Source organism: Oryza sativa, chromosome 4 (genome assembly GCF_034140825.1).
Source record: "Oryza sativa Japonica Group chromosome 4, ASM3414082v1".
NCBI classification, from domain to species: Eukaryota; Viridiplantae; Streptophyta; class Magnoliopsida; order Poales; family Poaceae; genus Oryza; species Oryza sativa.
Window position 1 is genome coordinate 22820867 of NC_089038.1, and position 11944 is coordinate 22832810.

At 49.1% G+C, this 11944-nt stretch overlaps 4 protein-coding genes across 4 annotated transcripts; 2 read left to right on the forward strand and 2 right to left on the reverse strand.

The window, feature by feature from the left end:
• The first annotated feature begins 2060 nt into the window (after positions 1-2060).
• On the forward strand, positions 2061-4493 carry LOC4335977 (glutamate decarboxylase 4). The gene is made up of 4 exons (XM_015778429.3): positions 2061-2505; positions 2610-3279; positions 3371-3423; positions 3629-4493. Exons 1-4 carry the CDS (start codon positions 2209-2211, stop codon positions 4109-4111), a joined length of 1503 nt encoding a protein of 500 aa, XP_015633915.1. The 5' UTR covers positions 2061-2208; the 3' UTR covers positions 4112-4493.
• On the reverse strand, positions 4301-5387 carry LOC107278255 (uncharacterized). The gene has a single exon (XM_066309531.1). The coding sequence runs from the start codon at positions 5377-5379 to the stop codon at positions 4603-4605; it is 777 nt and encodes a 258-aa protein (XP_066165628.1). The 5' UTR covers positions 5380-5387; the 3' UTR covers positions 4301-4602.
• A 1477-nt stretch (positions 5388-6864) lies between these two features.
• LOC9269545 (uncharacterized) lies at positions 6865-9242 on the forward strand. The gene is made up of 3 exons (XM_015778822.3): positions 6865-7807; positions 7913-8252; positions 8888-9242. Exons 1-3 carry the CDS (start codon positions 6956-6958, stop codon positions 9022-9024), a joined length of 1329 nt encoding a protein of 442 aa, XP_015634308.1. The 5' UTR covers positions 6865-6955; the 3' UTR covers positions 9025-9242.
• A 182-nt stretch (positions 9243-9424) lies between these two features.
• Positions 9425-11816, reverse strand: LOC4335978 (uncharacterized). The gene is made up of 2 exons (XM_015778823.3): positions 11607-11816; positions 9425-10569 (listed from the first exon to the last, which is right to left on the reverse strand). The coding sequence occupies exon 2, from the start codon at positions 10555-10557 to the stop codon at positions 9754-9756; it is 804 nt and encodes a 267-aa protein (XP_015634309.1). The 5' UTR covers positions 10558-10569; positions 11607-11816; the 3' UTR covers positions 9425-9753.
• Positions 11817-11944: the final 128 nt, after the last annotated feature.

An 11944-nucleotide genomic window follows, 5' to 3' on the forward strand; every position in this document is an offset into this window, starting at 1 on the left:
ACTTTCTTGAAGGGTACATTTGTTTGTTGGACACAAAGTGCATTGTAAAAAGATTTAACATTGAAAGTCCCCTGTTTAGTCAGATTCCAACAAAGTCTATCTCTGCAGTTAGGGATGAAATGTAAGTTATCAAAACCCTGTTTGATCTTATCCCAATCTCTCAATTTTTCACCAAAAAGGGTCCTTCTGAATTTGATCACACCCCAACCATGTTCCTTTATCATGGCTAGAGAAATGTTTTTTGACAAGGTAATATTGTAAAGAGCAGGGAACTGACTAGTTAGAGGTCGACCCTCTAACCAACTATCTTCCCAAAACATGATGGACCTTCCATCACCCACTTTTTTTTGAACAAAACTTGAAGAAATCATTCCTTACTTCCATAAGACCCTGCCAAAAGTGGGAGTCACCAGCTTTAGTTTTGAGGACAGACATGGGTTTTTTCTTCAAATATTTAGAAATACACACTTAGATCATTAATGTGAGTTAAGTGAGTTATTTGTACACTTATTAACTAGTTCCGCGAGCATATCTTAAATACATGACATGTCATGTAGAATTGAAAAGTTACATATAAAATTAAAAAAAACATGTATTTTTTTCCTTTCCCATGGTACTACAATTGGCAATGCAAAAAATTAGTAAAACCAAATCATTTTAGTTTCATGTTTTGAAGAGTGTAGTTCTCGGCTTGCCATCAAACATGAGCACCTTTTATTTTCGATCTCCATGTTCTTTTCCACCCAATTACATCTGCACATTTTTAGAAGTATTTTTTTTCAATCCTAGATGACATGCCACGTGTACAAGGTATGCTCACTTGGATATGTAGTTTGATGGACGTACATATGACTTACTTAACTCAGACTAGTGATCCAATTGTGTATTTTGAAAGTAGAGTGACATATATGATACATATAAACAAGTTGAATGGCACTTCATGCATTTTACTCTTACGTCTATCATAAAAAAACAAAAAGAAGCAATCCTCAACTCATATACCCAGGTAAAAACACACCTTTGCAAACTTAAACGGTGTGAGCAAATATCCATACTATCAAGATTTGAAATGTATCCAATTAGGCCAACCTACACCAAAACTTTTTTTTTAATAATGGAACAGAATCCCACCAAAAACTAAATATGCTCAATGTTTCTATTTGTGAAGTTAATCTGGGGGAAAGTCAGTTTATAATTTGAGTGCATATGCTTTAATATTTTATATGTCATTCAAATGGTTGTTTTTTTAAAAGAAAATATAGTGCCACGTTATATATCAGTCCATCAACACACAAATCTAAATAAACTTGTACTAAGTTGTAAAAATCCAACTAGAGTACTATCCAACCTACATGGGGATGTGATACGTATCATCTAGCGCAACAAATCTAAAGAGGGAATTATCTAAATTTATTGCATGTCCATATTCACTGTCCTAAATGGTGTTACTCCCATCTAGATCGGGTTTGTTTGGAATGGAAGGAGTATGTCCAGATACATAGCAAAATGAATGTACCAAAAAAGTCAAAGTGATTTATAATGTAGAACGGAGGGAGTATCATACTACAATCCTTTTGAAAACGATATCATTTCTTTATTATCCTTTTGGAAACTATATCGGTACCGTCGAGGATTTTTCATAATTTTGAAATTTAGCCACTTCGATAGGATGCAAATATAAATTGAAAAAAACTAAATTCCATAATAAAAAACAATATAATTTTCTATTATTTAACGGTATCGGTACTGTCGAAAATTTTTCATACTGTTTTCATCCCTATTCAGGATGAATGAGACGCAACAACACGAGACGTCGAGACCCCTCACGGAGGCACGAAAAATCCATTTCTTGATGCGGGGAAGGAGTGTTAGCTCAACCGGGGGGGCTAATCACTATCGAATAATTTAACAAGCCACGCAACGAAGCAGCAGGAGGAAGCAACCAAAGGCTAGCAAGCAAAGCAGCACCTAGCATTACGCAATAATTCAGGCCGAAGCAGAGTCACCCAGCAGCAAGAACATGGGACAAGCAAAGCACAAGCCACATTCTAAGGTAGTGTACAAGCTAGCTGACCTGGGAGTCCAGTATATAAGTGCGTGTAGCCGCATGTACACAGGGTGGCCAAAACGAGACGTGCAGAGAGAGACACCAATCTCGTACGTAGCATATCTACATCGCAGGAACACCCAAATCACTCGTGCGTAGGTATGGTTCTGACGCACGTCGAGGCGGTGGAGGAGGGCAGCGAGGCGGCGGCCGCCGTGTTCGCGTCGAGGTACGTGCAGGACCCGGTGCCGAGGTACGAGCTCGGCGAGAGGTCGATATCCAAGGACGCCGCGTACCAGATCGTCCACGACGAGCTCCTCCTGGACAGCAGCCCGCGCCTGAACCTGGCGTCCTTCGTCACCACCTGGATGGAGCCCGAGTGCGACAGGCTCATCCTCGAGGCCATCAACAAGAACTACGCCGACATGGACGAGTACCCCGTCACCACCGAGCTCCAGGCAAGCAATCAAACAAACCAAACCATATACCCTCGTCTCCTCCATATCCTTTCGTTGCATTGCGTTGTGGTTGACGTACGACGACGATGGCCCTGGCGTTGCAGAACCGGTGCGTGAACATCATAGCGAGGCTGTTCAATGCGCCGGTGGGCGACGGCGAGAAGGCGGTCGGGGTGGGCACGGTGGGGTCGTCGGAGGCCATAATGCTGGCCGGGCTGGCGTTCAAGCGGCGGTGGCAGAACCGGCGGAAGGCGGCGGGGAAGCCCCACGACAAGCCCAACATCGTGACGGGGGCCAACGTGCAGGTGTGCTGGGAGAAGTTCGCGCGCTACTTCGAGGTGGAGCTCAAGGAGGTGAAGCTGACCGAAGGCTGCTACGTGATGGACCCCGTCAAGGCCGTGGACATGGTCGACGAGAACACCATCTGCGTCGCCGCCATCCTCGGCTCCACCCTCACCGGCGAGTTCGAGGACGTCAGGCGCCTCAACGACCTCCTCGCCGCCAAGAACAAGCGGACGGGTTGGGACACGCCGATCCACGTCGACGCGGCGAGCGGCGGGTTCATCGCGCCGTTCATCTACCCGGAGCTGGAGTGGGACTTCCGGCTGCCGCTGGTGAAGAGCATCAACGTCAGCGGCCACAAGTACGGGCTCGTCTACGCCGGCGTCGGGTGGGTCATCTGGCGCAACAAGGAGGACCTCCCCGAGGAGCTCATCTTCCACATCAACTACCTCGGCGCCGACCAGCCAACCTTCACGCTCAACTTCTCCAAAGGCACGAAATTATTTTTCCAGAATTAAATGATCCGTACATATATAGAGTGGAGTAGTACATTTTGTGACTTGGCAAGTTCATTTTTGTGCAGGGTCCAGTCAGATTATTGCGCAATATTACCAGTTTCTTCGACTCGGATTTGAGGTATACTGAGACTAATTGCCCCAAAATTTCGAATTTAAAATTTTGAAAATTTTATGTCAAACTCCTATAATTTCGATTTTTTTTTTGGCCGGATGCACATCCTACCGGAACACACCGGCATAACTGAAATTTCGCAAAATTCTTTCTGAAATTGTGCACATTTATTTCAGTTTGATTGAACCGTTGGGTTGTTTGATTGTTGCAGGGGTACAAGAGCGTGATGAAGAACTGCATGGAGAGCGCGAGGACGCTCCGGGAGGGCCTGGAGAAGACGGGGCGGTTCACCATCATCTCCAAGGAGGAGGGCGTGCCGCTGGTGGCCTTCACGTTCAAGGACGGCGCCGGCGCGCAGGCCTTCAGGCTGTCGTCGGGCCTGCGCCGGTACGGGTGGATCGTGCCGGCGTACACGATGCCGGCGGCGCTGGAGCACATGACGGTGCTCCGCGTCGTCGTCCGGGAAGACTTCGGCCGGCCGCTCGCCGAGCGGTTCCTGTCCCACGTCAGGATGGCCCTGGACGAGATGGACCTCGCCGCCAGGGCCCCCGTGCCCAGGGTGCAGCTCACCATCGAGCTCGGCCCCGCCCGGACCGCCGGCGAGGAGGCCTCGATCAGGGTGGTCAAGAGCGAGGCCGTGCCCGTGCGCAAGAGCGTCCCGCTCGTCGCCGGCAAAACCAAGGGCGTTTGCTAGACCGGGTTAAATTTTTTTTTAAAATACTGGTGGGAACACGACCAAAATAAAATTTCAAAATGGGAGCGTACTAAACCTTCTTTATGCTACAGTAACTATGTAGTACAAGCATGCCGAAAGTTAATCATCGTGTGTAATCGTATTAGAGTTTGCAACAGCATATTATAATGTGGAGAAGAACACGCAAGCGACATCAACCAGGACTCTGCACTTCTGATGAAGTTCTGAAACCCATAAGGATTCAGATAAACATGAGCAGACACTGAAATATGTATGTACATAAAAAATTTGTGCGAGGCATGCACATCATGCTTGAGCACGTTATTGTTGCAGAAAACACGAATTCAACGAATTAAAGGGAAGATAACTTGCATTTTTTTTATTTGGATCTACAACAACACTTCCCTGAAGTGTTTATGTCCGTTTCTGACGGACGGCCACGATTTGCAGTGACCGGTTTACGAGGTTCGCTTGGCTCGCTGCCGCGCGCGTCAGCGCTTGCGGGAGAAGAGGCCGGAGCAAACCTCGTGGAAGGCCTCGAGGATGGCGGCGCGGTGCTCGCGGGCGTTCACGGACACGTAGCAGTTGAGCAGGGCGCGCAGCTCCGCCGGCTCCGCCATCCGCTTCGCCGTGATCACCTCCGCGATGGACCGCCGGAACTCCTCCCGCGGGTCGCTCGTCCTCCTGTCCACCGCCACCAGCACGACGCACGGCCTCCTCTGGCCGCACGACGCGCCGCCGCCGCCGTCGTCGTAGTGGCCGCCGCAGTAGTTGCACGCGCAACGGCAAGGCCCGCCGCGCTGAACCTGCCGCTCGGCGGCCGTCTCCGTCGTCCCATGGCGCGGGAGCGGGCGCGGGCGCGACGCGGCCGACGACCGGCCGGCCGCGGCGTCGATCATGGACTGCAGCCTCGCCTGGACCATCCCGTGCGCGAGGTTGGACAGCCCCCTCGACTGCGGCGGCGGGAGCCGCTGCTCCACCGCGTACTCCACCGACGAGCACGACGCCGACGACGACACGCTGAGCCGCGACGCGCCGCAGCACAGCGCCCGGCACCTGCCGTTCCTCTGCCTCGCCCCCGCTCCCGCCGCCTTCTCCTTCGCCATCACCGCCGCATGGTCCCTGCCTCCTCCTCCTCCTCCTCCGCTCTTCCGCTCCGGCCTCTTGCTCCGCCCCGAGAAGAGCGGCATTGCGCCGCGCCGCCGCCGCCGCCGCTCCGTCGTCGCCTCGCGCTCTGCGGCCTGCAGGCTTGCAGAGGCAATTGGCATGCGGGTGCAGTAGAAGAGGACAGTGCTGCACGATTGTAAAGCGAGGCAAAGGCGCCGCCTTTTGGGCCTTTGTGATTGAGCCAATTTTCTAAGCCTCGGCAAAGGGGAGAGTAGCTAGGCGCCTTTGGGGCTTAGCCGGATCATGCTGTCCCCTAACCTGCAGCAACTTGGCATCTCAGTATACCCACTTTCTCTTTGGCTCTGCATTATCAACTATGATCATCAGCTAACCTCGCCAAATTAAAACGTGAATAGACCTCTTATTCTAAACCAAACCGTAGCCGCCATGGCGTGAAACTTACATATCATAATTACAGCACCACATGTTGTTTGCCTGTATGAATTCTTCAGACACAGACTTCTTCAGGGAAGTGATATAGTGTGCTATGTGTTGTTCTATCTTCCATCTCTAACTGTTCCTAACAACAGCTGATTTCAGACTTTTTTGTGTACTCTGTGAGCAATTTCAGACATTGGACAAAAAAAAGAAAAAAAGAAAAAGAGAGAACTCGTATCTGCTTCAGAGATTCGGCTCCCGTGGCATAGTGACATGTGTGCTAATCCCCTAATTAAGCACACAAACCTTTGATTAGGTGTTCACTGAGCCCATCCCAAAAGAGGAGACAAGGGAGCCCAAACGGAAGCAAAGCTAGAACGAACAGCCACGCAGCCGCAGCTGGTGGTAGTGGCCGTCATGTGGCCATCATTGCAATTAAACTCGATATATCATAAACCGCGAAATGGTCAACAAGCTTTTGGGCAAGCTCTCCCCTCCCCTTTCCTTTCCATCTCGCCTCCTTTCCGATCCGTCTCTCTGTTCTGTTTTTTTTTCCCACCGTTTCCCTTCTCGGCAAGCTGGCGCCGACAGGTTTGCAGAGTGTTTCTGCCCAACACCAAAGTTTATTGTGTTCTTTGTGTTGTTGATGTTTCAGGCTTTCGATCGGCAGCTTCATGATCAATTCATCGTTCTTTGTTTGATTCGGTGGTCGTTGGCGGTGTATATGCATGCCGGTTGCTGTCAGTTTAAAGATGAGACGAACAGCTTTCTATTTTTGATTTATTTTAGCCACAGTACACGACGATACGTAAGTTTGTACCCAGCCATGAAGACGACGTGGAGAGAAGGATTTTAAAGGCGTCTCAGGCCGAGTTTAGTTCTAAACTTTTTCTTCAAACTTCCAACTTTTCCAGCACATCAAAACTTTCCTACACACACAAATTTTCAACTTTTCTGTCACATCGTTTTAATTTCAACCAAACTTTTAATTTTGTCGTGAACTAAACACACCCTAAATAGTTGTTGAAATTTTTGAAATGTTTTCCGTTTGTTGCACCATTTGTTTTTAAGATCAGATGTTAATTAAACAGCTTCACAAATTCCATTCGGGATAGGGCAAGGGTAGGATCGAGTAATATGTGTTGGTTAACTATGTGGCTCTGTTGTCTATAAACCGTAAATGTTTTCGGTTTTGTCAGGTCATTAGGCCTTCCTACACACCAGGGCGACCGGTAAAAACGAGAGGTATAATTAAAGGCCGGACAGGGACGAGCACGAGCGCGGGAAAGAGAGAGCGCGATGGCCGACACGGCGTCGCCGGCGGCGGCCAGGGAGGCGATGATCGAGCCCGCGTCGACGCCGCTGCTGCGGCGGAGGGGGTCGTACACGAGGTCCATGTCGCACGCGCGCGACGAGCTGGGCAGCTTCCGGTCGTGCCTGCGGTGGATGTGCGTCGAGCACTCGGACGGCTCCAGCGCCGTCGCGTCGTGGCTCGTGTTCACGCTGCTCGCCGTGGCCGTCCCGGCGGCGGCGCGCGCCGCGCTGCCGCGCCGCGCCTACGACGGGCAGGTGCAGGCGTCGCTCACCCTCTCCGCGGCGCTCGCCTACCTCACGCTCTCCAGGCTCGTCCGGCGCCGCGGCCTGCGCCGGCTGCTCTACCTCGACAGGCTCCGGCACGACTCCCAGGACGTCCGCGCCGGCTACACCGTGGAGCTCGCGGGGTCCTTCCGCCTCCTCGCCTGCTTCGTCCTCCCCTGCTTCCTCGCCGACGCCGCGTACAAGGTGTACTGGTACTGCGCGAACCGGCCGTTCCCGCTGTGGTGGTCCGCCGCGGCGTGCGCGCTGGAGATGGCGTCGTGGATGTACCGCACGGCCATGTTCTTCATGGCGTGCGTGCTGTTCCGGATCATATGCTTCCTGCAGATCCTGCGGATGACCGGGTTCGCCAGGGACTTCGGCCAGTGCGCCGACGTCGCCGACGTGCTGCGGCAGCACCGCCGCATCCGCGAGCAGCTCCGGCGGATCAGCCACCGCTACCGCAAGTTCATCGTCTCCTGCCTCCTCCTCGTCACGGCCAGCCAGTTCTCCGCGCTGCTCGCCGCCACGAGGCCCCACGCCCAGGTCAACATCGCCACCTCCGGCGAGCTCGCGGTGAGCAGCTAGCTTGCTATACTTCTACTACCATGCATCCATCCAACGTCCCAACAAGGTTAAAATCACCCCGTTTTTGCGGCGTCTCGCGTCCGTTCTCCGCAGCTTTGCTCCTTGAGCCTCGTGACCGGGCTGCTGATCTGCCTCCACAGCGCGGCGAAGATCACGCACAAGACGCAGGCGATCACCAGCGTCGCGGCGCAGTGGCACGCCGACGCGACCATCAACAGCCAGGAGCGTGACCACGAGAACCCCAGGACGCCCATCAAGGCGTCCAGCTACTTACACGCCGCCGGCCCCGTCGTCCCCCAGCCGGCGCCGAACGCGTCGTCCTCCGGCGACGAGTCCGAGGACGAGACGTCCCCGAGCGACGACGGCCTCGACGGCACCAAGATCGTGTCGTTCCATGCCACCCACATCTCCTTCCAGAAGAGACAGGCTCTAGGTACGTGGACGTGCTATCTCGTTTATTTTATACTCCCTCTATCATATAATAAAAGAGATTTTAGAGGGATGTGACACATTCTAGTACTAAGATAATAAGATAATAGACAGTGTCACATCTATCTAAAATCCCTTATATTAGTGGGACGGAGGGAGCACTCAACTAAACCAAATAGTTACGATTTTTTTAAACAAAAAAATGCAACAGACTAAAATAAATATACATACACAAACATGCAAGCTCAATTTTGAATTCTACAAGTTGTAACAAAGATAACAAAATAAACTACTCCCTCCGTTTCGAAATGTTTGATACAGTTGACTTTTTAACACATATTTGACCATTCGTCTTATTCAAAAAAATTTTATGAAATATGTAAAACTATATGTGTACATGAAAATATATTTAACAATAAATCAAATGATATGAAAAAAATAAATAATTACTTAAATTTTTTGAATAAGACGAATGATCAAACACGTACTAAAAAGTCAACGGTGTCAAACATTTTGAAACGGAGGGAGTATAACTTATTACGTCATAGTCGATTCGAATTCTAGTCAACTGGTGATTAAAAGGTTCCCGTGTTAGCTTGGTTGTACTTAGCACTGTAGCTGGTCATGGTGTTTTTTCAGTGACCTACCTGGAGAACAACAGGGCGGGGATCACGGTGTTCGGCTTCGTCGTCGACCGGACATGGCTCCACGCGCTCTTCATGATCGAGTTCTCGCTCGTCATGTGGCTGCTAGGGAAGACCATTGGCATATCCTAATCGATCAAAGGGTAGCTAATCAAACTGTGCATATGACCCAAAATGATGGCTCACCAAGGGTCAGGGATATGATGCATGCATGCACCATCAGTTGCATCATGTAGATTTCGTCACATCTGAATGTGTAAATCAAGCATAGATCGATATTATACGAGAAACCTGTAACAGCTAGTGCTGATGATCGATGGTGTGAGAATTAGCGTCTGTGGTTGATTTGATGCGATGACGTGCTAAAGACAGTTGCTGAACTGATGAGCAGTTTTTACTACTGCTTCAAATCTGCTCATGATGGCAGATTAATCAGGTCGCAAGTGCCTGGATTTAAGTAGCCGGCAAGTTTCTGAAACCTGCAATCAAACTGGTTAGGTGCATAAAAAAAACCTGGTTAGCTGCAAGAGAATAATCACCAGAACTGCTAGCACATTGTTATCACTGAAAGTTGCAGATCCACTGGACAAGAAGAACACATGTAACTGCTTAACTAACCATAATCGAGACCAGGATTTACATTTTGTTTCCCGTGACATAATACCGACTAACTAAACTGTGGTCTTTAGCCTAACCTGTTTCTTAATTTACTTTGATAAAAAAAAGGGAATGAAATTCTAACCAGACGACATTCACAAACGCGCCACTCCATTCATCCTATAGTGCATCAGAGCACGTCATGGACAGGATAGAATGCTGAAGCTCAAATGGTTCCATTTCTCAGCTGTCAATTGTGGCCCTTTAGTATCTTACACGGGCATTAGGAATAATCCGAGCGGGCCTTCGAGAACTAGTGGAACCATTAAGCTGAGTTCCAGGATCACTATCTGAGAATGTCAAAGAGTCAGAGCTATAGTCAAACGAGTCGTTGCTGTCACTGTTGGGGTCAATGAAATAGTCCCCCATGATTGTTGACCCTGGATTCAATGCTGTAATTATGCTTATTGCATCCTGCCTATCCTTCTCATATTCAAGCTCCTTCCACTCAGCTAAGCTTGCAGAATCGATTTCACGAGGATTTGATGAAGGATGATTGGACCTCACATGGTTGCGGAGTTTTCTGTATGATCCACCAAAAGAGCATCCCTCATGCATGCAAGTCCTCCTCTTGCGGTTGAGAAATCTTCTGGCTGGCTCAACCACTGTCCATCCTTTAACATCCCCACGGCAGATAGGGCACACAAGCTCCATCTCCTGTGGCTTCTTGCTAGCTTGTGCCACTGCACCTGATAATTCACAAGCTGGCTTTCCCCTCGAATAAGCATTTTTGAACTGCTCAAGACAATTAGAGTGCTGACGGTTGGTGTCACACATGTACGGACGACAACCTTTGCTGTGAGAAGAACAGAGGAGGAGAACAGCTTTATGTGGATGCTCCAAACATATTGAGCAAGTGGCACGTTTCCAGTCCTTTTTCTCTGAGGTTAGTTGCAATCCATTTTCCTTGGATGCCTTTTTTGTTTTCTGGTAATACGAAGGTACAGCACTGGTAGCTGAACTAGCACGCCGGCTTGATAGAGTACGGTCTCTTGGAGCTCTAGCCATTTCTTGAGAAAACTGTGAAAAGGGATATAGAACAATTGCATCAAAATATAGTTATATTCAGCTAGACGTCCAGTGAACAAGAAAAGTCTGTCCTCATTCTCTAGTAGCATGCAAACATTAATAGGAAAATCACAAAAAACAGCAATTGAAGTTGCACTTAGAATATTGTGGTTTACAGAAGCTATAATGCATGTATAATGAAAGCAATCAATTTCTTTTGTAAATTGCAATACTCTGGGTCGTATTCTATATCTTTATTCTAATGACTTTGCTTACATATAACTTCCAAATTATGTGTCGTAAAGCTATCTTATTTCAGGCACAGGCTACTATTCACATATATTGTTTGCTTCACATGGTAGAAGCACTAAACAATTTGCAGTAATTTGCACTTCCATAATCTGTAAGTCTTCAGTACTTTGTACACTTTATTTAATGAGGATCCATCGTCATCCTCAAACTATCAAATACTTTCAAGTTAAAATGTTTCATAGCTCCCACGTTAACAATGACAGAGCACCATGCAAATCATTGGTGCAAACAAAAACAGAACCTAGAATTCAAATAAAGCAGATAAAGCACGCACATCACAATATTTATGGAATAATTGCATTCTGATAACAAATAAAGGGGTAAAAAAAGAGAGAGTATAAATGCATTTCAGAAGGCAAGCAAAGACAAGATATTATATCATTTCCTAGAAAGAAAACATGAAGCACATATTATATATAACTAATCTAACTCGGAACTGTCAAGTTTCGCCATTTGGATAGTACTATACAGCATTGAAAATGTGATATGTGAACTGATCATCTAACTTCAATTCATCAATTGCAAAATGCAGAGATGGAACGAAATGAGTACTTCGACGAACGACAGATAGCCCCCAATGCAGTCAGTTGTAAAATACATGAACAAAAAATGTGCTACGGATCAGTAGCGGAAGCGCAGTGGATCAACTTTCTCCTCCAAGATATGCACAATACAGCGAATTACCGATCACAGCTGGATCTACAGCCACGGAAGGGGGGACACGCTTCGCCTCATACCTCGGATCGGTGGACAGCGGCCGGCGAGGGACGACGGGCGGTGCGGGCGACGGGGTAAGGGGATTAGATGCGGAGGGATCCTCGGGGGCGATCGCGCCGCCGCGGACGACGGCGACGGCACCGTCGCCGCCTGTTGCGCGCGGGGGAGGGAGGCGGCGTGGGCGAGGGCGGCGGCGAGGGCACGCGCGAGTCACGCGAGGAGAGAGAGAGAGCGACGCCTCGATGGAGGTCATTCCTTCGTGATAAACGGACCACATTCCCTCGGGGGAATGGGCCGAGTTAGGGCCCGTGAAGCGGAAAGGCTTTTGTCCACGGTGTGTTGGGCCGAAATATCTGCC